Below are 25590 nucleotides of genomic sequence, written 5' to 3' on the forward strand. Positions count from 1 at the left end.
TCCTGTACGCGGGCTGGGGCGGGGGGGAAGAGAGCCCGACTTCTTTCGGCTTTGTCCGCTCTGCAGCCCTGTGGCTGCCCGGGACCTTGGCGGCTCCGCACACACACCTGCTGCCCGCCCTGCATGGACGGCTCAGGAGGAGCGATCGCCAGCATCTCCGGGTTTCCGACTGTCCCTCCAGAGCCTCCTCGGTGCTGTGCGGGTGCGGGGCGGCGCCGTCCCGCGTTCCCTCCGAGGAGGCGGGTCCTGGAGGAGGGCGGGGCCCGGGACCCGCCGCGCCCTCCGCCGGGCGGCCCGCAGGCAGGCGCCGGGCCGGCCGGGAGGTGGTGCTCGCCTCCCCGCGTGGGGCCGTGCGTTGCCCGGCAGCGGCTGCGAGGCTCGGGAGGGGGCGGAGCGGCGCGGCCGGCGTGCAGCGGCCCCAGTCCGCCGATCCGGCCCGGCCCGCCCCCGCCTCGCCGGCCTCGCTGCGCGCCGGTTGCGCGGCTCCCAGTCCCCGCCGCAGCGGCCGCCCGCGTCCCGGGCCCGAGCGCGCCCACGCCGCGAGGCCGGTGTGCCGGGGAGCCGACGCGTGGCCATGGAGTGGGAGCCCCGCGCCAAGGTTGCGCTGGTGCCGGGGCGGAGCGGCCGCGGGCCTTCCTCCCGCCACCGCCGCCCGGGGCTGCTGCTCCCCGGCCTCTGGCTGCTGCTGCTCGCCCGGCCGGCCTCGTGCGCCCCAGGTAAGCTTCGCCGAGCCCCGCGGGATGCGGCCGCCACCCTGCCCGCCTTCCCGGCCGCGCTCGCCACCCTCTGACTCCCCCCCACCCCCTACCCGCCCATCCTCTTTTATTCTCCACCGCTCCCTCGCCCTCCTTGCTGGAGATGCTTTCCTATTCTTCCTGGGCCCAGCAAATAAAGGCATGGAGGAAATGAATAGATGCAAAGGAAAAGAGAGAGTGGTTCCTGACCGGTCTTGCTAAAAAGGTCTGCAACCTAGCCTTCCGTGAACCATGTTGCCCGAGGCGGGTCTGGTGGTTTCTGCTCTGAAGATGCCTATTTTCTTTTTTTCCCCTTTGCAAAATGCAGGCACTGGAATTGTGTTTGTGCACAGCTGTGTGAATGTGGCGTAGCGAATGTTTTGGGATACTTTTATTGTTGGGGCAAAGGGCTGCATCTGGTGTGTGCTGTAAAGCAGTTGTGCATTGCCGTGAACAGCCAGTGTTCCCCCAGATGCAGGCAAGCTGGCCGTGTCCCCCAGTGCGCCAGGACACAAAGAACATTCAAAGAAAAAAATCTCTTGGAAAGCTCCCTGGCCATGGATCTTTCCAGGGAACTAGATTGGTATTGCCTCTACAAAGGCATTACAATGGAGTGTGAAAATATTTTGAGTCTGAAGTGTCAGGGCATGAAAGGAGTCATGGTTGGTTTTTACAATAGATGCAATTTAGTGACTGTTCATCAGCATGGGACTAAGAGACATGATTTATGAGGCGTGTGGGTGGGTTTTGTTTGTTGAGGAAATGATTTAATTCCTGATGTTTCTCTGAAATGTTTATTTGTCCGCCCTGAGTGTGCTTTGGAAGGATGGCCTGGAGACCATCTCCGAGGTGACACACAGGCAAGCCCGTGATTGCCCCAGCACACACATGCTTGGCTACTTCGTGGGTAGGAAAGGGAAGGTGGAAAGCTTCTTCACACTGCACAGGAAAACCAGAAAAGCCATGAAAGCAGCTCAGAACCCTCCCTGCTTGTGGGAGCAGGGCCAGAGGACTGCCAGGTGGCTGGAAGGAAGTGGAGCACATTTGAAGGTGTCCCTTAGGCCTGATGTGAGCATCAGAACCAGCCCCACGAAGCGGATGGTGGGGTAGAAGCTGGGAAGGGACTCTAGGGAACATAGGATGAGACTGCTTCACTCACTGGGGAGGAAATTAAGGCAGAAACGGCTTGTTCAAGGTCACAGGCTGGATGGAGAAAGGAATTTCGGTATTCACCCATTCCCTTTCACTGTTCTTGACCCACAGCCTGGGTTCACAGCTGAAGTCTCCAGAGATTTCCTTTAGCTGAGGGAACCCTGCCTCAGGGAACCGCACCAGAGGCGGGGCTGACAGAGCGGGTGTCTTAGGCTGTGTACACTGGGTGCAGAAACTTTGCCTAAACTACCATCCACCTCCTGTACCCATCTCACTCGGTGAGAGCTCCAGTCCAGAGTTCAGAGGAGTCAGTCCCTTAGAGTCCTCTTGTCTTTAGTCAACAGAGAAAGGTGCGGTCTGCTGGAGTTGTCCATCACGGGACCTAGCTCGCTCATTGTTTCCACGGACATGTGTGCCAGGTGCTGCATTTTATGTGTGTGACCTAGTCACATTGGGGCTTAGGCTTTCAGACCCCTACTTTACGGAAGAGGACCTAAGCAGGTGTCTAGGAGAGTCTGGCTTCAGGCTATGGTACACTTAGCTTCTGGGGCCCCAACGACTTCCCACATGCACATTGTCATCTGACTCTTCTGGGGAGGTTGGAGAAGACAAAGTTATTTTGCTAAATTTAAAGTTGACGGTAGGTTGGTCGACTCTGCTTCACCCTTCTTTAGAAGTCCTTTTCTGTTCCCTGGCCACCCCAATCCAAATACCCAGCCTGGAGACTCAAAGTTACATGTCTCTTCTAGAGCTGACATCGCAGAGGCAGAGACATCATCCTTTCACTCATTTGCTCACTGGGCTTCTCTAGTTAATGCACAGCTGCTTCTGGGCAGGAGCACAGAGTGGGATCCAGTGTGCATAGCATCCAACTTCAGGGGCCTGGCCTCGGGGACCCAACTGCAAATACAAAGCAAAGGTAGACTCTCTGAGTGAGCTGCTTGGTAGAGGGTCTTCAGGGATGACCTCTTGATGGTGATCTGATTGCAGGCTCTGGGAAACCAGCTTGGTGGAGGGTGGCTTGGTAAGGTGCCTAGGTGGCTTGTGGGATGCCTGGGCATGGCCAGTGGCTGTTGATCCTGGGACACAGTGGTACCAGGATCTCATCTTAGTGATGTACCTTCAATAGCAGAGTGGGCAGAGACTTTGCTGGGGGCTGCCCTAAGGGTGCAGGGGGTCCTTAACCCCGTCTGCCGTTCCTCTGGGAGGCTGCAGTTCCTCCTGTGTTGGGATGATAAGCTCCTTGCCTTCAGCAGCTTTCTTTCTCTTTGGGTCAGTGGAGTTGATTTCCCTTATTACAGTCTTCAGTGAGATCTCTGTGCTCTCTTGCTCCATTGCCAACTTCTATTTCTTTTAGCGTTTTAAATGCCCCCCCCCCTTTTTTTTCTTTTTGAAGAAAACATTTATAGGTTAGGTTCTGACTTCACTGTTGTGGAGAACAATCTGAAATGCTTGGGGACTTATTTTGAATGTAGTGCTTTTAGGTAGTCAGCCAACACAATGGGAAAGGAGAGAATGGCACCCCATTCCTTAATCAGAGATAAGTCTATTTAAGAATTATGATCTTCACAAAATTGACAGCACGGTAGAACCTAGAAATTAATGAAAGGTGCAGAAAACAGTCGCTAAGGACTTGGGCTGTGACTTAGTGGTGGCATTGGGTAGCATGCATGGCCCTGGGTTCAGTCCCCAGGACGAGAAAGGATAGGAGGGTGGCTCACCCACAGTTCCACAGCGCACAGGTAGTCCTGTAAATGGTGTAGGTTTTGTTTCTTTTTGAGACAGAGTTTTGCTATAAAACCCAGGCCTTACCGTGTTGACCAGGCTGGTTTTGAACTTGTGACAGCTCTGCTGCTTTTGCTTCTTTGCTGGGATTACAGATGTGTGCCACCATGCCTAGTCCTTCTTCATTGTTACTATCTCTAAAGTGAGAAATTACATGCATAATTGTATTTATTGTTTCATGCACAATTTTCTTTTTAATATAGTTTTTTGAGCTGCCATAATTTTTTTGTTTTTGTTTTGTTTTTTTTTGAGACGGGTTTCTCTGTGTAGCTCTGGCTGCCTTAGAACTCACTCTGTAGACCAGGCTGGCCTCAAACTCACAGAGATCCTCTTGCCTCTGCCTTCTGAGTTCTGAGATTAAAGGTGTGGACCACCACCAGCCAGGCAAGCTGTGGTAAATGTCATGGTGAATATCTGTACAGATAAATCTTTGCTCCTCTCTCTGTTTTTCCGTGTATATGGGTCTTTATTTTTATGCATGTGTTTGTAGAGTGGGCATGATAATGTGATTAAACTGTCATACGTGCCTGGGCCGGCTTTCTGTGTGCTATGCTTGGAGTGTGGCTTACTTTGAAGATGCTCAGGATGTAGTTGCTGAATGAATCAGTTTTCTGAACATTGCAATGCTAGAAACCAACCAACCAACCAACCGAGAAGGTTATATAGTTTGTGTCCATCATTCTATTCATTGATTATATATTTTGTTTTTACTTTTATGTTTTGAGACAGTATCTCTCTATGTAGTTCTGGCTGTCCAGGAACCCACTGTGTGGACCAGGCTGGCTCGAACTCACAGAGATTCTCTTATTTGTGCCTAGCCAGTGCTGGGATTAAAGGTGTGCAGCACCACACCTGGTTCCTTTGATTATTTTTAAACACTTTTGTTACCTAAATTTGTAATACGTTATTTTAATTTTCACCTCTTCCATTTCTTTAGTGTTAGATTTTTATTTTGTATTTTTATTCTTTGAATTTCTTCGTTGTTCCCACTATCATATTTTCCCCTTCCAATGTATTTTCTTTTACATGTAATCAACTAATTAATTTTTGAGGCAGAGTCTCATATAACTCTGGCTGGGCTCAAACTCACTGTATAGCTGAGGATGACCTTGAACTCCTGGTCCTCCTGCCTCCAACCTTCCCAGTGCTGGGATTACAAGCGTCACAGCACCCCGTCTTGTACATGCTGGTGGTTAAACACGGCGCCCCGTCTTGTACATGCTGGTGGTTAAACATGGCACCCGGTCTTGTCCATGCTGGTGGCTAAACCCAGGGCTTTGTGTGTGCTAGACAAGCACTCCACCAGCTGGGCCATGTCTCAGCCTCTTCTCTTACATTTTACATAATTGACAAAAAAAGAGTGTTTGCATGTGTGCGGATGTGCTTGTGTGTGCCCCAGTGAGCGTGTAGGGGTCAGAGGACAACTTGGTTCAGTTGCTTTTTCCAGTTTTACATGGGTTCCGGGGCTCAAACTCAGGGTACCTGGCTCCAGTGCCAAGTGCCTTTCCCTGCTGACTCATCTCCCTGGCCCCACTTTTTACGTAATTTTGAGACTCAGAAGTGTGCAGTTGTGGTGCTTAGCAAAATCTGCTAGTGATTTCTTTGTGTAACTTTTCCCATGCATTTGTGCTGTGGCTTGTTTAATTTTTATCTGTCTTAATGGGCGACTGGTCATTTCAAGGTGAATATTTGTAAGAATTGTGAACAAGGACTTAAAATGTGTGCGAAGTGTGATCCCCAGATCTCTTGCACCTTGTTACCTGGGGTTGGGGAATGCTTGTGGAGAATTTAAACTTCTGAAACAGAGTGCAAGCCTTGAATACTCAGCACTTGGGGGTAGAGATTGGGGGACCTTGAGTTTGAGGCCAGTCTGGTCTGCATGGTGAGACTTTTCTTCAAACTAACAGGAACAGAACCCAAAACAACAAAGGAATTTAGATTTCTGGAGCTCATCTTCCCCTAAATTCTGATCTTCTGGTAGTGTCTGGGATCTTTATCATAACAATTTAAAGCCTAGCTGTAGGGATTTAATACTTTGGAACTGTTTTCCTAAATAGTGCAGACCCATCATGTGACTATTGATAGAGGCAGATGTTTTATGTCTTATGGTTGTCCTGTTTATTTTAGTTTTATTTATGCGTTTTAAGTGTACGTGTGCCTGAGTGTATGTGTACAGGTGCCTATGATGACAGAAGAGGACATCAGATCCCCTGCAGCTGGGGTTCCAGGCAGTTGTGATGAGCCACCACCATATCAGTTCTGGGATTTGAACTCCAGTCCTCTGCAAGTATAGCAGGAGCTCTTCACAGCTGAGCCACCTCTCCAGCCCCACAGCTGTCTTTCCGCCATGAGAACATCTGAATTAAACCGTTCTCTTGAAGTTGGTTTTGGTTTTTCTCTTGATGCTTTTGGTCTTCCCTGGGTCACAGGACTCTGCTTCGGGTCTCCCACCCAGCTTTGGACGCTGCAGCTACAGTCTTTGTCAGGAAGTACCTTCCTCCGGCCTGAAAACAGAGCCCCGACGAGGGAGCTGTTAAAAGTCACCAGGGACCTGGGAGCAGGGGTTTTCTGTCTGCCCTGGGTGGTAGCAGCAGCTAATTACAGTGGTTGTAATTACACCAGGTGGCTTTTCCTAGAGAGGAAGATGCTGTCCTGACTGGCGGCATCTGTTTGCAAGTATGACCGCCAAGCTTTGATGTGTGCTTAGGTGGCAGGGTTGCTGGACTGATTAGAAAGCCAGGGTGTATACCCTTCTGTCCACAACCTACTGTGGGACCACAGACACGTAGCCTTGTCTACACTAGTGGTAGAGTTAAAGTTCCCCTTTGGCTATCTTGGGTGCCTTGAAATGTGTAGATGCAGCCAGCCTGTTTCTATCTTTGTCCATTAGATGTACCAGGCTAATGATCTGCTAAAGACAGACAGATTCCTCTTCTTGTTGCATTAACAACAGGGTCTCACATATCTCAGGCTGACTGCTTGCTTAATATGTAGTTGGGAATGGCCTTGAACTTCTGATCTCTTGCCTCCACCACCTAAATGCTGAGATTATAAATGTGCATCACCATGCCTGGTTTTTAGGGTTCTGGGATTGAACCCAGGGCCTCATGCATGCTAGGCAAGCACCCTACCCCCAAACCTTGTTGTTGTTGTTATTTTTTTAAAGATTTACTTATTTAGTATGTATACAGAAGAGGGTGCCAGATCTCATTACAGACGGTTGTGAGCCTCCATGTGGTTGCTGGGAATTGAACTCAGGACCTCTGGAAGGAAGAGCAGTTGGTGCTCTTCACCTCTGAGCCATCTCCCCAGCCCTTCTGTCACTCCTATAATCATAGTTTTCTCAGGAAGCTGAGGTGGGAGAATAGGAAATTTGAGTGACAGTAGCCTGGTAAATAAGTGGGGCCCTAGCAAAGTAAAGCTGAAACAAGGGTGAGACATTATGGCTCAGCAAGAGGGTGCTTGCTGCCAAGCCTGATGACCTGGAACCCACATAGTGGAAGGAGAGAACTGACTCTTGAAATTTGCCCTTTGTTTTCACAAGTGTGCCCACACACGTGCACACCTTCTAACAAAATGAGTAAGTAGTAAATCAATAAAGTCTACCAAAGATAGGGGAAAAGTGGAAAAAAAAAAAAAAAAGGCAGAGCTCGTGTGAGGCTGGGGATGTAGCTCAGCGGTAGAGAATTGCTTAGCATGTTCCGGTTTCTCCCATCTCTGTTGCCGGGAGCCTGTAAGCTTCCAGCGTCTGTTCTCATTGGTGAAGATATATGCTCCTCCCACTGTGGTTCCCATCAGTAGCTCCTGGTAGATACGGTTTGCACAGTCCCAACATAGGCATTCTGAATTGAAATCCAGATCTGCCAAGATCCTAAGTTATTGTGCACCCCACAGTTCAAGTTTGAGAGGCCCCGGGTGTGGAGGTGATGCTTCCACTTCCAGCCTCCTGGGCCTAGATAGTGTCAGCCCCTGCACCCCCACCCCCCAATGATTACTGATGCTGAGCATCTTTTTTTTTTTTTTAATAGACTTCTTGACTGTTTTTATGTCTTGAGAACTTTCTGTCCAGGTCCTTTGCCCTTAAACTTACTAGACTAATACTACTTCTTCAAGACAGTGCTCATGTTCTGGTTGCTGTTAACTGTGTTGGCATGGATACAGTGGGTGATGGATAGTCTGCATCCTGGGGCGGCAGTGGCCCAACATGGCTAGTACAAGAGGTAGAGGGATGGATGTGGACCATGAATTCTGTCTTCCCCTGGTGGGATACCCAGCTTCCATGAGGCTGTTTCTCAACCCAGGGGAACGGCAGTGTTGGAGAGGGCCCGGGCCTTCGGGGGACGAGTGTCTGCTGCTTTGCATGCTTGCTGTGTATGCTCAAGAGATGAAATGCCATGGTAAGAAGCTGAAGAGAGAAAACAGACACTGAGCCAGTCTTGGGGCTGGAGGAGACAGATGTTGCTGGGCGGGGAGGCAGAGAGGGCAGGAGTGTATTTGCTCATGTTTGGGAGGGACAGGAGCCAGGGTGAGCATGAAGAAACTCATTCTAGAGAGGAGGAATACAGAGACCCAAGCAGCAAGCTCTGGAGGCAGAGATGCCTCCAGTGAGGGACTACTGTTCATGGAGGGAGGGAGGAGATGAGAGGAGGGTGAGCGGAGGTGGAACTGGGAGCCGAGAAGATGCCACTGCTTTCCACAGGAGAAGGAAGGAAGGAAATGCCAGGCAGGGAGTTGGAAGCACAGCCTTGGTTGTAGGCCAGGTGGACACTCTGCTCATCCCACCAGAGGCTTGGTGGGGAATGAGCAGGTGGCGGTGGCCCTGAGTTGGGCTGGTGGGGAGGCCGAGTTTCCTGTGGTAGGCTGGGCGTCCACAGCCCCATGGCGTCATTAAGAAACTCTTGCTGAGGCCTTGTTTTGGCTCCTCTTGTTTGGGCCTGTGGAAAGAGCCCTTCATCACGTAGCATTTTGGGTGCGGGAGGGGGGGGGGAATGGGATTAACTTTGGAGCCAGACAGTCTGAAGGTCTGTTTTAAAATGCTGGGGAGATTTCAAAGGGTGTGTGTGTAGGGGGGTAGGGAGGGCAGAGCTGAAAACATCCTAAGCAAATGGTCTTCTAGAGTCAGCTTTAGGGAACTTGCGCAAAGCCCAGGAGTCCCGGGCTCTCTACTTCAGTGTGGTTCCCGAAACAAGCAGCATCAGCATTACCTGAGAGCCTGTCAGAAACGCAGAAGCTCAGCAGGACTGGTGCTGAAACCCCAGCCCTCAGGAGGTGGAAGCAGGGGGATCAGGAGTTCAAGGTCAGCCCTAGAGACACAGGGAGCTAGAGGCCAGTCTGGGCTACATAAGACCATGTCACTCCCCTATCGCCAGCCTCCTGAGTGAGCTAGCTACCTTTTAGGCATCTTCACATAATTTGTGTGTTCCCTGAGGTTTGGAAGCCTTAGCCTCAGCAGTTTCTTGATGAACTGGGTGCATTTCAAAGATTTCTGGTTGCTCCCTAATTAGTGGGGAGTCCTTAAGTTGCTGTAAAAGCCCAGCCCAGATTTCTGGGGAAGTGCAGGGTAGCAGACTGAGCTGGTGGTGTCTGGCTGGATGTGGTTAGAGGTCTGCTCCTGCTCGGAGCTTCTCTTCGGGGGACCAGAATGGCCAGTCATGATTTCTTAAGCTGTGTGGACTGGAGTCAAGTGGGCTAGCTGCTAAGGATTATAGAAACCCTTGGAGATAGGGGAACAAATAGAGACGAGTGGGTGTGGGTGGGTCTTCGGCTCCCGAGAGGGAGGAAGTTGTGGCACACTATAACTTGGGTGGACCTCGAGGAACTGTGAGTGACGCCAGCCAGGGGTGGAAGGACAGATGGATGCTGCTGGACAGTTCTCCCTAGGCGAGGTGCTGGGCATAGTGGGAGTTTGGAGTCAGTCTGAAGGGTGGTGGTTGCATGGGCTTGGGAGGCGGAGCCTAGAGAGTTGGTAGTTACAGAGTGTCAGTTTCCTAAGGGGAAGGGTTTTGGAAATTGGTTGTTTAAAAAGTGACAGTGGCCGGGCAGCGCACGCCTTTAATCCCAGCACTCGGGAGGCAGAGGCAGGCGGATCTCTGTGAGTTCGAGGCCAGCCTGGTCTAGAGAGAGAGATCCAGGACAGACTCCAAAACTACACAGAGAAACCCTGTCTTGGAAAGAAACCAAAGTGACGGTGGTGGTGGAGTGGGGCCTGGTTGTTATGGACGTAGGAGTGACCATCGAACTGAGCCTCTGGGGTCTAAGCAAGTGGGAAGTGGCCTTGGGAACCCCAGTCAGAGTCAGGTGACGGGTGTAGGGGACACGTCAGCGGCGGATGTCCAGGGCAGTGGTAACAAAGTCTCCTTGGATCCCGTGGCACTGGCAAAGATCTCCAGGCTGCTCTACCTCAGGACTGCCTTGCCTCACTTGACCTGACCTCTCCGCCCTTCCCACTTTAGGTTGTTGAGGTTGAGGGCTTTTTTTCCTGGCCACTGTTGGTTGGACAAGGCAGCTGGACAGAGGGGTTGACATTTTCACACTGGGCCTGCATAGAGGTGGAATAGAATAGTAAAAAAATTTCTTTTCTTTTTCTTTCTTTTCCTTCCTTCCTTCCTTCCTTCCTTCCTTCCTTCCTTCTTTTTGTGATAGAGTTTTGCTACACTCTCGGACCTAAGTGATCCTCCTGCCTCCAAATAGTGTTAAAAAAAACCCCAAAAAACCTTGTAAAATCTCACTGTTCTTCACAGCCCTCGGAACTGGGCTTTTCCATGTTTTTATGTGTTTTGAGGGTTACAGTAGCGTTCCTGGTTTCCCTCCCTGATTATAAAAACAATATGCCTTGGTTGCAATAATTAGTACTCGCTGTTCCTTCTGTCTAGAACATTCTTATCTCAGATGTTATCTACAGTTCCTTCCCTTCCTGCCGATCTCTTCTCAGCTCCCACACGGTCAGAAGAGTCCTTCTCCAGCAGGAATGCTTTCATCGCTCCGAGTTCCTGCCCGCTTTGTTCTGCACCCCACAATTGTCACCACCTCTGTGTCTGTCCGTCTGTCCATTTTGTTCTCGGTCCCCTCCAGTAGACCACAGTGTCCTGTCTGCAGCAGGGCAGGCACGCTTTGCTCAGTGTTTTGGTCCTGTGTCCTTTCCCATTTTTGTAGCATATCTCCCTGTGTGCTGGGCCCTCCACTGTACCACGTGTCACCAGGTGGGTCTCATCGGCAGGCCGAGCAAAGCAGGAGAGGACTTCAGAGATTCAGTGTGGGGTGCTAGGGAGCCCCATTGCACCGTGCCTGAGTTGGTGTGCTGTAGCGGCCAAAGTGCCACCACTGGAGGGGCTCAAACGGCAGACGTGATGCTCTGTAGTTGGCGCTCATGTTGTTGCCACGATCCCGCCAAAGGTGCTCAAGTTGGATCTGTTCCAGGTCACACTGGTCGCCGCGGCAGTATCTGGCGATTGTCAGTATCACTCCATCTTCCCTGTGTGTCATTTCAAATTTTACCTTTTTGTAATACTGGTCACCATGGATCAGGAGCTCACTTACTCATGTCTGATCTCATATTAATTAATACATCTGTGGTGACCTGTTTCCACATGAGGTCATACTCTGAGGTTCTTGGGGCTTGGACTTTGTAGGAATTTTCCGGTTCAGCCCATGACAGTGTTGTTTGCACTAAAAGCTGAAGGAGGCAGAGGGTGAGCCCAGAAGGTCTTTCAGGGCACAGTGTTCCCCGCAGAGGACATGGCCGTGCAAAGGCCTTAAGGCAGGAAGTCATCCAAGCCTGGGCCTCAGAGGAGGCCCAGTGTGAAGTGTGGAGGTGGCAGGATCAAGGATTAGGTGTGAGGGGAAGTGGGTCCTGGCCGTGGAGGATCCTGGGAGGGCTGTCCTCAAATGGTAGGACTTAGAGTGTAAAACGTGCTGCACATTGAGGCATTCAGATGGTTTGCGAGAGTTACAAATTAGCAAGCAAAATCACCTCAAATCCTACTCCAGATACTTGCTGTGGCCTTTTGGCGTCTCTCTTTTCCACACATACAAGCACACACGAACACACATGCAAAGTGGTCGTATCATATCCGACATGTTGTTTGGCACTTTGCATTTTTCCATTTCACACTCCGTTGTGGGATCTCTGTGTTGTCAAGAACTGTGGGTCTACACCACAGGCCACTTTATTCAGTGCTGTGGATGTTCTCTGTTGCACTTAACCAGGTTCACGGGTTGTAATTTATTGCTTTAAACTCTTGAGCGTTACTACTGTACATGCATCTTTACACACTTTTCTAATAACTTCTGTAGGATAAATTCTCAGAAATAGACTCATTGGCCTAGTCAATGTGCACACATTAAATTTTGATGCGCCCTGCCAAATTGCTCTCTAGAAAAGTTAAAGCAATCCACATTATCTCTAGCAATGAGTCAGAGCAATGTTTCATCCCTCTGTAATACAGCCTGTCACCCGTCTCTCATCTTTGCCAAGCTCGAAGGTAAGACACATCTTCGTAACAGTCACATTTCTTTGATTGCTAATTGGCATTTGAGCCTTTGATCAAGTTCCTCTTTGACTGTCTTTCTTAGGTTTTCTGTAGAAATCCCAGGGCCAAGGGACTGCAGAGAGGGTTTAGTGGATAAGAGTACTTGGTGAGTAAGCATGAGATGACCGTGGGGACCTGAATTTGGTGACCCAGCACTTATATAAAAAAACCCTTTTATACTAATAACCCCAGAGCTGTGGGGGCGGAGACAGGAGAATGTGTGGGGCTTGCTGGATGCCAGCCTAGTTCAGTGAGAGACCCTGACTCAAAAGAAGCAATGGAGTGGGACACCTGACATCTGCTCTGACCTCAGAGCACGTCCACAGGTGTCCACACACGACACTCTCAGACCCCAGAGCTGTTCTGGGAAGAGCAGTAATAGCCAATCCAAGCATGGCAGGAGGAGGGATAGCTCTTGTTTCACCTACAGAACACCTACAGAATACCTACCAGGCCTATGAGGGAAGATGAGCCTCAGAGGGCTCACCAGCTTGTTTAAGGCCACACAGCTAATGAGTCTTCTCAACCCTAGGCGTGGTGCGCACACCCCAGTCAGTTCCTGTGGTCTGGGCCTCATTAGTACATGGCTCTGTGGTGTCTCCCATGAAGATGTTCATTCACAAGCCTTGCTTGCTTTGTGGAATGAACTCTGTAGACAGGTCCATGTGACACCCCTCCCCTGCCCCCCCCCCCCCGCAGAGCACCATGCCGGTAGCATGACACAGGCCTTGACCGAAGGTCATAGGAGGGTCACACCAAACCTCTGTTGAGGGAAATGAGTAAGGCAGGTGTCCCAAAGCTACAGATTGTATGGATAGTCATTTTGTTTTGTTTTAGTAATTGAACATTTAACAGGAACAGTTTCCAAAAAAAAAAAAAGAAAAAAAAAATGAAAATTCCCCTTACAGAGTGCATTCTGTTTCTTCTAGCCTGGAGGGTAATGTTCCATGATGTTGGGTGACATTTTCTCACTGCATTTCCCTCTTTACTGTAACCTGGACCCCATCCTTGTGGATTTGATAACATCGTTACGTAGACGATGCTGTTTCTCTGTGGTTTGTTTCTGACGGCTTCTTCTTTGATCATGAATTAGGATATGCCTCTGGTTTAAAAATCAATTTCTCATTAACTTTCCAGTGTTGATGGGAGGAAGTCGGTGCCTTCAGACAAGTACCTTGTTTATATCCCAACGGTGGGGGCTGGGGAGATGGCTCAGTGGTCAAGGACACTGGCTGCTATTGCACAGGGCCTGGGTTCGATTCCCAGTACCCTCGTGATGACTCCTAACTGCCTGTAACTTCAGTCCCAGGGATCTGGTGTCCTCTTCTGTCCTCTGTGGGCACCAGGCACACGTGTGGCACATAGACATACATGTAGGCAAAACACCCATACACGTAAAATTAAAAAAAAAAAAAAAAGATTAAAAGCGGAACAACCAGCACGGTGGGCTACCCTTTTCCTGTTTCTCTACCCTTTGAGCTTTCTTGTTCCAAGGGAAAAGAAAAGAAAAACCAAATAAACAGTATATTAATATCTTGCATTTGTGCCAGGATCTGATGTTAAATATTAACTTTCTAAATGATTCTCAGAAACACTGGTCTTGGGACTGTTGTTTTTTAAAAAGTTACTCTTATTATTGTGTGTGCTCATGAGGTTGGGGGCTGCATGGGGGCCCACAGCGGGCAGGTAGGGGTCAGAGGGCAGTCACCCACCCCTTTCCTGGGACGGGGAGGGAAGAGGCTGGTACAGGTGTGGGTATGTGAGTAAGTGGAGAGAAGGCTGCTATTGAGATAGAGTCCGGCAGTCTCCCGGTTTTCTTCCTGAGGGTGACCCAGTCATCACGTAAGCGAGATGGGGCTGGCACAGGATGGGCTCTGTGGGAAAAGTGGTTTACAGTTGCAGTTTTCATGGCTCACAGGAGTCAACACGGAGTATCTTGATTCTTAAAAGTAGGATAGAGTGGGGGAAATCCAGAGGGGAATGGAGTAGGCACAGGCCTGGAGAGCCAGGACCACAGTATGGTGCAATCCCTGTCCTGGGGGAAAAACCAGTTGCCCCCTGCCGTGGTAGAGAAGGCTCCTCATGGAGCTGATCCCTGGGTGCAGCCTAGGACATGAGTCTGATGACCTTTTCTATACGTAGCTTCTCCCACAGCTTCTGTACTATCAGATTTCCCGGGGTCCGACATTTCTACTGTAGACTTGAAAAGAGGCTCTCCAAGTGTTTCTGCATGAACCCAGGAAACAGCTTTTGACTTTTAAATGGGCATCAATTCAGCCATTCTCTTGAAGTGTCAAACTTCATCTTCCTAGTTGTCTATGGACATGACTTGAGATGGTTAAAAAAAATTAGTGTTTGGCTAGTTGCCATGAGGAAATGAATTCGTGTGCACCCAGTTTTTAGGATACTTGGTCACTTGATGGAAAAAAGTATGCATGAGGTAGAGGAGATGCTCTGGAGATGTCTAACACTTGGGTTGATGATGAACTGTGTGTGGCTTGGGGAAGCATGCAAGGGATTGCCTACACCCGAGAAAAAGTACAGAGCAGCCAGAGTCGGGACGAAAGTCCAGGTCAGACAGAGGACGATGTCACTGAGTAACCAAGAGTGTCATTTGGACCCACAGTGTTCTCAAAAGCATATTTCTGAGGGTGGAGTCCTAGGCGGAACTGAGCCAGGCTTTCTTAGCTCAGACACCTGGAGATGGTTAAAACAGTGTTAGAACATCCAAGTAACTGATTTTGAAGAGAAAACAGGACTCAACAAGATGGCTCAGTGAGTCACTAAAGACACTTGTTGCCAAGCCTGACAACCTGAGGTAGGTAGGTTCCCTGGGACTTATGTGATGGGGGTGGGGGTGGTGGAGGTGGAATGGGGGTGGGGAGGTGGTGGGGGGGGGGACCAACCCTGCTGCTTGTCCTCTGTCCTCTGGCCTCCACATGGTGTATGTGTGACACTACCTCCAACACATACAATAAATAACAAATGCAGTTAAAAAATTTAAAACCCAGATAATACATAAAAGGATGTGTGAGAATTATTGGCCGTAGAACAGAACAGGCCTGTATTATTTGTCAGCAGTGTTCTCTGGGTTCACCTCTTTCTGAAGGAATGGCTGGGCTGGGGCCAGTCTGTTTGGGTCATCTTGGGTTGCTGCTCGCCCGCCCCCAGGAGGCTGCTTTCCGCTGTGATGATGAGCAGGCCTCTCTGGACCCAGGAGAGGAACACTCACTGGCGTGGGGTTGGAGCAGCATGCCACTGAACCAGAGGATGAGAGGCACCATCTCTGCCCACAAGTGCAGGCACGGCTGTCGTCATGGGAAGTATGTGAGAGATTGTTAAGTAGCTCCCGAATCATAGAACCTGACAGCCGGCAAGTTACATAAATATTCATATATGTGTCAGTTTCTCCTTCTGTGACTCTGACAGGGTGCTCCAGGGCCCACAGTTTAAGGATGCAGGCTGGGAGACCGACTGTCAGGGTAGCTAACAGGGTGTGTGTCAGCTGCTTATTATTCTGTTTGAGATTCGGGTTCTGCCGAGGGAGCTGGGACTTGGGAGTGGTGCCCAACCCTTGGCTGCGAGCGTGTGCAGATGTGCGAGGGTGTACATGCCTACACACAGACACGACAGTCGGTGGGTGCCTAGGAAGGTAGACGGAGTAGTAGAGGGTAGATCAAGGAGAGAGAAGGGTCAGTCCAGATCAGGAGGGGCCAGCAAGTGACTACGGGGAGCCAGCTGCACTCAGAGTTACGTGCTCTGCAATGACTTCCCATCTCTGTCCTTTCCCATTGCTGGGTCTCTTGGTTGTGTTCTTTACCACTCTGTCCATCAAGTCCGTTTGATTAGGACAGAGTGATGTCACAATACCGGTGTCTCTGACTGATTTCATCTTCATTTTAGTTGATGTTCCTGGCCGGGTGGAGCAGCCTCCTCCCCGCTTCCCTGCCCCCAACCTCTCCTCCTAGCTGTGGACTAGGTTTCTTCCTAGGGAGAGCTCTGCTGAGCTGTTGAATGCTCGTGTGCTTTACATGTGCTGTTCCTTCTTCCCAAAGGCCCTTCCCCTCCGTGTTTCCTCGTAAGTCCCAGGCCACCTATCATCCTCCCCACAAGGCATGTAGAAGCAGAATGGCTTAGACACCCTCTGTCCATGTGCGACTCAACTAAATTTATAACCTCCGGTGGGTGGGTTTTGTCTTGTTTACTGTCTCATCCATGTGCGCTGTGGGTGGGTTCACCATCCTCAGTGAGCACCTGATGAATTGCTGAATGGATGAATGACGGAGGAGTGATTCCATGAGTGACCCACTGGCTGGATAAATGATTGTGTGCACCATGATTCCATGAGGGGCACACTGGCTGGATAAATGATGGTGTGCACCATGATTCCATGAGGGGCACACTGGCTGGATAAATGATGGTGTGCACCATGATTCCCTGAGGGGCACACTGGCTGGATAAATGATGGTGTGCACCATGATTCCATGAGGGGCACACTGGCTGGATAAATGATGGTGTGCACGATAGAATGAGCTAGAACAGCTAATGACACGGTGAGTTTGGCGCAACCGTGGCTTCTCTCTCGTGGATAAATGGCTCTTGTGAAGCTGGGTATCCTCCACCTTTCATTACTGCCTCTTCACAGCTTCTTCCTCCCACATCCGAGCTCAGACCTCTTCACACCTTCTCTATCTTTGTATCTTTACACTGTCTTGGCTTCAGGAGCCCCCTCCATGTGGTCGGACCCCACACTACATCTCTGTCCCAGATTCATCCCAACATAAGCTCCTGGGATTGATCGACTGTCAGTCTGACCCGAAAATGGTGGACGTGCACAACTCTGCATGTTGAGTCCCACGTTTGATACACTAGTCTTTTTGTGTGTGTGTTTGTTCATGTGTGCCCAGTTTTTTTTGTGTGTGTGTGTGTGTGTATGTATGTGTGCGCACTTGTGAAGATAAAGGTCAGCCTTGGCTGTTGGCCTTGGGAGCCATCCACCACGTCTTTTGAGGTAGAGTCCCTCACTGGCCTGGAGCTCTATGCTTAGGCTAGATGGGCTGACCAGTGAGCCCTAGGGATCCACCTATCTCTACCTCCTCCAGCACTCGGTTACAATTGTGCACCACTGGGTTTTTGACTTATGTTCTTGGGCTTACATTCCGTGCCTCATGCTTGCAAAGCATGCACTCTAACTTCTCCATCTCCTCACTCCCTTCTCCCTAATCTAAAAACTGCATGTATGCATATGTAGTAGACCCTACTTTTTTGAAAAATAGAAATGCGATTATACTGTCCACAGAATTTTGCATCTTCCAGTTTTCATTTTGTTGTAAATGTTTTTTCACATGCTTTACAATATTTTTAAGCATGCACACAATATTCATTTGTAGGGCGGAATTTTCCAAGCCATTCCTGAATTACTTGTTTCGTGTTTTTATGAGGCTGGGGATCCGGCCTGGGGCCTCACACCTGCTAGACCCTAGCTGTCCCCCTGAGCTGCATCCCAGCCATTCCTGAACCACTCAGTATCTTATGGACCCTCCTTGTACCAAACCACACAATCCAGCGATGAACATCTGTGCGTAGTTTCCTTGAGCTTCTGTTTGTCTCCTTCAGAATAGTTTTAAGGAAGGAGCTGGATCACAAGGGTAGATTTGGAGAAGAAAAAGAAGAATCCCTGAGTCAGTGCACATCAGAAAGCTTTACAGGGTGTGTTGGAGAACATGCCCAGGGTTGGGATCTTATAGTCACAGTTGGTGTCGCTGAGCAGTTTTTAAAGGAGACCAGCTGGGCAGATGGCTGCTTGCCCCCAGGCCTGCTGTCTGGGTATCCTCTGCCTCATCCTTCATATACTAGCACGTGTTGACCCACCAAGGGTCAGCACCTTTGGCCACCTGTGAAGGCAAAAGCCCAGGGGTCAGTGTGGGTGGCATTGGGAATCTTAGCTGCCCCGGGGACTGGACTAGGTGAGCATCGCTGTTCTCTGGGACCCGTGACATGAGTCTGAACAAAGGGACCAGAGCCTGAGGAAGCGGGTGGGGGCGCTCCTCCCTGACCTCAGAGCCAGCCACACCATCCTTCCCAGGCCAAGTGCCTCTTCGTTGACCCAGCTTTCGCCACAGCTGTATTTGGTGTCTCTATTTTAACTGTTCCCAAACTTGAATGACAGTGATTACTTGATTTTCACAATTGTGGTTAAAATGCATATAGCATAAAATTGGCCATCATAACCACTTTCAAATACAGGGTTTAGCGGTGTTAAGTACCTTCACCAGCCCTTTTCATCTTGCAGAACTGAACTCTAGGTCCATTAAAAAACAACTCCCTGTGTGTACCTCCAGTTCCCTGGAGCCACAGTTCTGCTTTTTATTTTTGTGAGTGTGACTCCTGCGGTCCTCTAGATACGTGGAATCATCTGGTACCTCCCTCTGTCACCACGTCCATTCTTGATGTAGGATGGTCCCTTTTTCAGGCTACATAGTATTCTATTCGATGCACGACCCATACGTTTTTCTTTTCGCCCTTTTCCACGCATTGGCTACAGCAAGAAGGAAGCATTTTGAAATGAGGATGGAGCTGAGCAAGAACAAGGTGAGGTGTTCCTGTTGGCCCCCCAGTGTCTCTGAAACCAGAAGGAGCCTAGGTACATATTCTAAGAAATGATGCCAGCATACAGATAAACCCCTCGGATCCAGTTCTCCGTGAACTTCAATCCTGCCCATGTCCCCGGCTTCTTTGTTTTTATAGATTCAGCCCGTGCCTTCTGCTTCTCTTGCCCAGTCTTTGTGAGGAGCTGGCTGCTTTGGCGTTTGATTTTGGGGGGGGGGGGGAGAGAGAGAGAGAGAGAGAGAGAGAGAGAGAGAGAGAGAGAGAGAGTCAGAGTCTCTTATAGCCCAGGCTGCCCTTATGTAGCCCAGGCTCCCTGTCTAGCCAGCCTGCTGGTTAATTTTTATTGTCCACTTGACACTTCGGTTAAGGAGTTGCCTCCATCAGACTGGCCATAGCATATCTATGGGATGTTTAATTGATTGCTAATTGATGTAGGAGGGCTCAGCCCACTGTGGGCCGTACAACCCCTAGGCTGGTAGGCTTGGGTTGAAAGCTGGCTGACCATAATCCAGAGGTTTCCTCCATGGTTTCTGCTTCAAGCTCTTGCCTTGAGTTTTTGCCTTGACTCGACTCACTGATGGACCTGTAAACCAAATGAACCCTCTCCTCCCCCCAGCTGCTTTTGGTTCATGGTGTTGATCACAGCAATAGAGAGCAAACCAGAGCATCCAGGCTAGCCTTGATCTCCTCATCCTCCAGCCTCTATCTTCCCAGGGCTTGGAATGCAGACATACACCACCACCCCTGGCCTGAGAGCTGACTTTTGTTATTATAACGTGGCTGCTTTGGCATGTGCCCCGGTTTCCTGTGTTGGTTAGTTTTTTGGTTCACTTGACACAGATTAGAGTCTGGAAAAAAGGAACCGAGGTCTAGGCATTGCCTCCATCAGATTGGTGTATGGGCGTGTCTGTGGGATATCTTCTAGATTGATGATTGATGTGGGCGGAACCGTCTCTGGGCAGATGGTCTTGGGTTGCATATAAAAGGAGGCTGAGCACGCAGTGAAAGTAAGCCTGTGAGTGTTGGTCCTCCGGGGTCTGCTGCTTCAGTTTCTGCCCTGGGCAGTGACTTGTAAGCCAAATAAACCCTTCCCTCCTTGAGTTGCTTTCAACAGAAACCTATCTAGGACATTTCCTAACTAGGTTATTAGCTGCTCCCTCATGCTGTACATACAGTGTTGTCCCCGGGCATCCAGGAGGGGAGGGAGCTGCTGGGCCTAGGCCCCCCCTGAGCACACCAGTGTCTCAGGATCTCACACAATTAGCGATATCTCTTGTGTACCCTCCAGCGTAGTTTATATTCTGTCTAGATTACTTCTACATAGTGCAAAGGCAGTGCTCTCCCTATGGTTACCCAGTGCTGTTGAGGGGCTAATCACGAGTGGAGTTCGTATATGTTTATAAGGACACAAGTTTAAGGGGAAAAAACAACAACAAGCTTTTTCATTCTGTGTGCCTGTTGTCTGAACCTAAAGATACAAAAACCTTGTGGACAATGAGGGCAGGTTATGGAAGTAATCCTGCTAGTTTGTATTTCGGTTGCCATTGACGGGGTGGTGTGGCCATCATTTGCTCTCTGTATCTCTGAGAGAGGAAATCGCTGCCTTTCAGAGCCCGCCACCCACTGAGGATGTGGCCTGACTCACAGTTGTAGCCTTTTTTTTTTTTTTTTTTTTTTTTTGTGGTGAGGTCTTACATGGTCCAGGCTGACCTTGAACTCCAGATTCTCCTGAGTGCTGGGATTAGAGGTGTGACCACCACCTCCAGCTGACAGTCCAGCTCCCATCGTGGGGGAAAAACCCTGGAATGATGAATCACAAGCAAGTTCCCGATAAACGCCATTCAGTGTTTGTCCACTGTGTGCATATTTGTGTGGTGTGGGAGGAAGGTGGATGAGGGAGTTCATAGACAGTGGGGGGAAAAGTCTTCAACTTTAATTCTGAAAAATGCCTGCTTAAATTCCTGTGAGTCTCTCCCTGGGGACGTGGCGCCCATAACTTCCCTGTTGAATTTAGTGCAATCCTTGTGCGTCGCTCAGCAGGTTTCTTCGTTTTCTCTTATCCGTTTCCTTTCATATTTCATTACAGATTTTTTATTTTGTTACGTATCCCTACTGGCCGTGTTTCATCCGGAAGGGTGACTGCTGTTTGTTTTTAAAAGTCTTTCTCTTAGAATTCCGTATTTTTATGATTTCCCCCACATTGCTGCTCTTGAGAGAAAACGGAGATGAAGCAGGTTCCCGGCTAAGAGTGATCCCGAGGAGAACTTTGCAGTAATAACACTCGATTCTGGCGCATGTTAGAGTGCCGGTTCTCAACCTGGGGGTCACGACCCCACTGGGGTTGTCAGATGACCCTTTCACAAGGGCCGTATGTCAGACATCCTGCGTGGCAGATATTTACAGTATGGTTCACAACAGTAGTACAGTTATAAGTAGCAATGAAGACAATCTTCTGGTTGGGGGGTCACCACGATGTGAGGAACTGTATTACAGGGTGGCAGTGTTAGAAACCACTGCCCCAGAGGGTCACTGGCTCATTGTCCCTGTGATGGATCCTGTCATTCCTGCCAGTGTCTTGCTCGGACTCCACCCCAGTATTCAGTGCTGACTTGCCTGCTGTCTGGGTTCGGAGAATCCTCTCCTGGGTTTTTAATCTGTTCACCTTGGGAAGTAGAGTCGTGAGGATCAGGAGCTGGAGGCTGAAACCCCAAACTTACCCCCCCCCAAACAGAACGAAACAGAACCCTCCTCCTAACAAGAACACGCGCATGATGACAGGTGTGCATTCCAGGTGTGTGCGGACATCAGTCAACAGCTTGCCGAAGTCGGTTCTGCCCCCCCCCCCCCTCCGTGCTGGCGGCCGAGGATCAAACCTGAGTCACCGTGCTTGAAGGCTGGTGTCTTCATCTGCCAAGCCGTGTTGCCAGCCTTCATTGAGCAGTACTTACTGGAGGTTTCAGCTCACTTGTTTTAGTGGCTAATGTTCTAGAATTCTTTGTTGGGGTTGTCTCAAGATGATCACCAAGAGGCAGGGCATGGTGGGGCATGGCTTTAATCCCAGCACTTGGAAGGCAGAAGCAGGGGGAAAGTTGTTGGAAGTTTCAGGCCATTGGTCTAAATAGAGAGTTCCAGAACAGGCAGGGGTACATAGAGACCACCAACAACAACAACAACAACAAAAACAAAAAAACAAGGTGGTCAACCACAGAGGCTGTCCGTTATGTGTTAATTGTTTGATTGATTTTGATTTTTTTCCACTATGGACCCTTGGCTGGCCTGAACCCAGCTGGATAGAACAAGCTGTTCTTGAACTCACAGAGATCCACCTGTTACACATCCAGCTCAACAGAGGATGTTCTTTGATTTTTTTTTTTTTTTTTTTTAAGATTTATTCATTCTGTTTTATGGGCATGAGTGTTTTGTCTGCACGTATGTATGTGCAACATGTGTGTGCCGGGTGTCCATGGAGATCAGAAGAGGGGGTTGGGTCCTCTCCGAGAACAAGTGCTCTTAACCACTGAGCCATCCCCACAGCCCCAGGGTGCTTTGTGTGCCAGCTGTTATATGGGAAGTAGAGTAACTGGTACTTCTGTAATGTTTGTAGAGGTGAGGCTCTACCGTCGCTCATGAAGTTCCTTTAAATTCCTGACTCTTGTGTGGACATGTATGCTCTGCGTTTCCTGTGTAATTTGCCCATCACAGTGATAGAATTTCCACCGCTTTAGAGGTTTTTGCTGCTTAGCATTTTATGAACTCAGACTGGCTCCAGATGATCCTAAGGGAAAGGCTTACATTAGTGGTTCTTTATTGAAATTGCTCGTTTTGATTTTGTAGATTTGTGAGGGAAAGCAGGTATTCTCTTCCACCTGGTGCGTTGCCGAGCTGCACAGGGCCAGCTTGTGTGTGCAGATTTCTCAGTGAGGAGACACAGGGAAGGAACATCAACGACTCATACAAGGAAGCTTACAGAGCAGGGAGCAGGAAGAACAGCTGGGGAAGCCAGCTGCTGGTGGCACACGCCTTTAATCCCAGCACTCAGGAGGCAGAGCCAGGCAGATCTCTTTGAGGCCAGCCTGGGCTACAGAGCAAGATCCAGGACAGGCACCAAAACTACACAGAAAAACTGTCTCAAAAAATCCAAACACAGCCCTTTTCTCTTTCCGCTCTCTTCCTTCTGCTCGGTCTCTCTGTCTCTCTGTCTCCGTCTCTCTCCCTCTGTCTCTCTGTCTCTGTCTCTGTCTATCTCTCTTTCTCTCTCAATAAAGCTCTAGAAAGGTTAAAAAAAATCCAACAACAACAACAACAACAACAAAAAGTCAGAAGGAAACAGCCCAATGAATTTCCATAGGCTGGTTATAGCCCTGTAACACCACCAACACCAAGAACAAAACATTACCTGCCCTTCAGAAACCCCACTTCCTGTCCATCTTCCAATTATGGCTCTCTTGGTCGCTCACAGCTAACATACTGGATTAGCCTATGCCATGAAAGTCATCCACAAATTTTAACACAAGAGAACAGGTTAGCGTTTGTTGTTAGTACAGCCTGCTCTTGTGCAGAGCTTGGAGTCAAACAGCTACACTTGCCTTTTTGAAAATACGTGACTCATGTGGAGGTGCTTTGCAAAGTCTTGATGTCAGAGGTGGTCACTGCTCCTCCGGCTTTGCCTAGGCTGCCCTGGTGCCGGCTGGGGATTGGTGCAATGTATGTGTGACCTGCCTGTGGGGTTCTGTGAGTCTGGCACGTTTTCGGAAGTCCTAGGGTCTATGCTGAGCCCTTGGTGTTCCTGAGGGCTACATTCTTGGACTTACAGGCCAATAGGAGGTGACTTGGAGAATTTGTAATCTTGAGGCCAGCATGTGGCAGTACTCTCCTTTTTCAGTTTTTGAATTTTGGAGACATGGTCTCACTGTGTAGCCCAGGCTGACTTTAAACTTGTCGCAATCCTCCTGCCTCAGCCTCTGTAGCATGCGGAGCTTACAGGTGGAACTTGCCTTTCAAGCTTGAGCCTGAGACTTGTTAAAATGTTGTTAGTTGCCAACATTTGAAAATTAGGAGTTTCATTGAGAATAAATGAATATGTGCCCTGCAGAGCCTACTTTGTGAAAGTCCACCGCAGGCCAGCTTTGAACCTACTTCCTTCTTGATGTTGACTCCTGAGCTACCTTCACATTGACCTCTGTAGGTCTTTGGGTCTCCTGTGATTGTAAAGGCAGCCCTTTAAAGATAATTGCATTTTTTTTTTTTTTTTGTCTTATTTTTGGAGATAGGGTTTCTCTGCGTAGTCCTGGCTATCCTGGAACTAGCTTTGTAGACCAGGCTGGCCTTAAACTCAGGGATCTGCCTTCCTCTGCCTCTCAAGTGCTGGGATTGAAAGTGTGTGCCACCACCACCAGGCCTAGCTCATTGCAATTTTTATATCTTGTCAGGACTGAGCGGAACAATAATACTCTGTGAGCTGTAGAAGACACGCTTCTGTTTGGATCAGCAGGAGCCATGTATTGTATTTTCTCGTTAGTTTTCCATATTAATCCAGCTTTTTCTCAAAGGTCATCCTTTCATGTTTCAAGATTTATACTGCACAAGCTTATGTATAGGGAAGCATCTCTCCCACCTGTGTGTGACACTGTCCCTGGGGAGAAGTGAACAAGATCTACTCACCTCATATAGGGACCCAATGGCAGACCAGACTAAAGATGCCCCCAAAATCCATCTTGGTGAACCAGTGGGTTTTATTGGGGTTACTTCCAGGTGTATGGGTGAGGGGTTACTTACAGGAGTGGAAATGACTCAAACACAGCTTTAGTTTCACCAAAGCCCACCCCAGTGTGGGTGACACCCACAGATCACTGCACAGCTTTCCAGGGGGGTGTCTCTTCCAGGCAGCTCAGCTGCTCTGTGTCTCTGTCAGGTGGCTTGGCTGGTCTGAGAGTGTCTTTTAAGCAGCCCTTATTGCTTCTGTATGCTTGAGGACGGAGGACCTAGTGATGATGGTCAGTTTCAGGGACTTCTCGAAGCCTTTGAGTTGCTTATTTCCTGGGCTGAACTTGCTTCCCAGCAGGATGGATTATTATTTCACCTCCCTTTAAAGCATCCTGCTTGTCTTAAGTAGTTTCTTTCTGAGGTGGAGGTTTGTCTTGGAGGAAATTGCTGCACAACACCCTGTCACCCATCATCTCCATTCCCCCCTTTGAAGCCTTCAGAAATACTTAATGCAAATAGAATTTATCCCTTCTCCACACACATCCCACCAGGCTCACTGTTCTGACTCATGATACTGTTTCATGTTGGTACTTACAGCCTGCTTTCTCACGTTCTCATGTGTACTTTGGGGTTCTGAGGGAATTTGAGATCATTTGGATTTGGATGCCAGAGGTCAGGTGTGCACTTTCTACTTTATGCAAAATCCCACTGCTGGGTAGCACTCAGCTGCTGCTGCTTGTGATGTCTCTGCTCAAGAGATGTGTGCGGTGGCTCTGCGGGTCCTGGGTCCTTCAGCAGCACTTACTGGTGACTCTCCCCAGTGCATCTTGCACTAGTTTGGAAATTCTGTTACCCTTATAGGCACACTTCATTGTAACTCCAAGGGTTTTCAGGTCCCTTGTATCTCTGTTACTGTGTGTCTGTGAGATCCACCTGTGTGTGACCTAGTGGATACTCGCTAAGTTCAGACTTGGTCAGCCTGGATGCTCCAGCCTTTCTAAGCTCAGAGTGAGTTGGCTCCCTGATTACTGGTTAAGTTGTTAGCAAAGTCGGTAGCTTTCACCAGAATCTTCTCTTTC

General features: G+C 49.4%; 1 protein-coding gene across 1 annotated transcript in view; it reads left to right on the top strand.

The window, feature by feature from the left end:
* Window positions 1-303: 303 nt before the first annotated feature.
* Window positions 304-25590, top strand: part of Kiaa1549 (KIAA1549 ortholog) — a 123560-nt gene continuing 98273 nt past the window's right edge. Inside the window, 1 exon segment of the mRNA XM_036181813.1 lies at window positions 304-716. Within this exon segment, the coding sequence (XP_036037706.1) occupies window positions 575-716 (142 nt within the window). The 5' untranslated portion in view covers window positions 304-574.

This window comes from Onychomys torridus, chromosome 3 (assembly GCF_903995425.1).
Source record: "Onychomys torridus chromosome 3, mOncTor1.1, whole genome shotgun sequence".
Taxonomy (NCBI): Eukaryota; Metazoa; Chordata; class Mammalia; order Rodentia; family Cricetidae; genus Onychomys; species Onychomys torridus.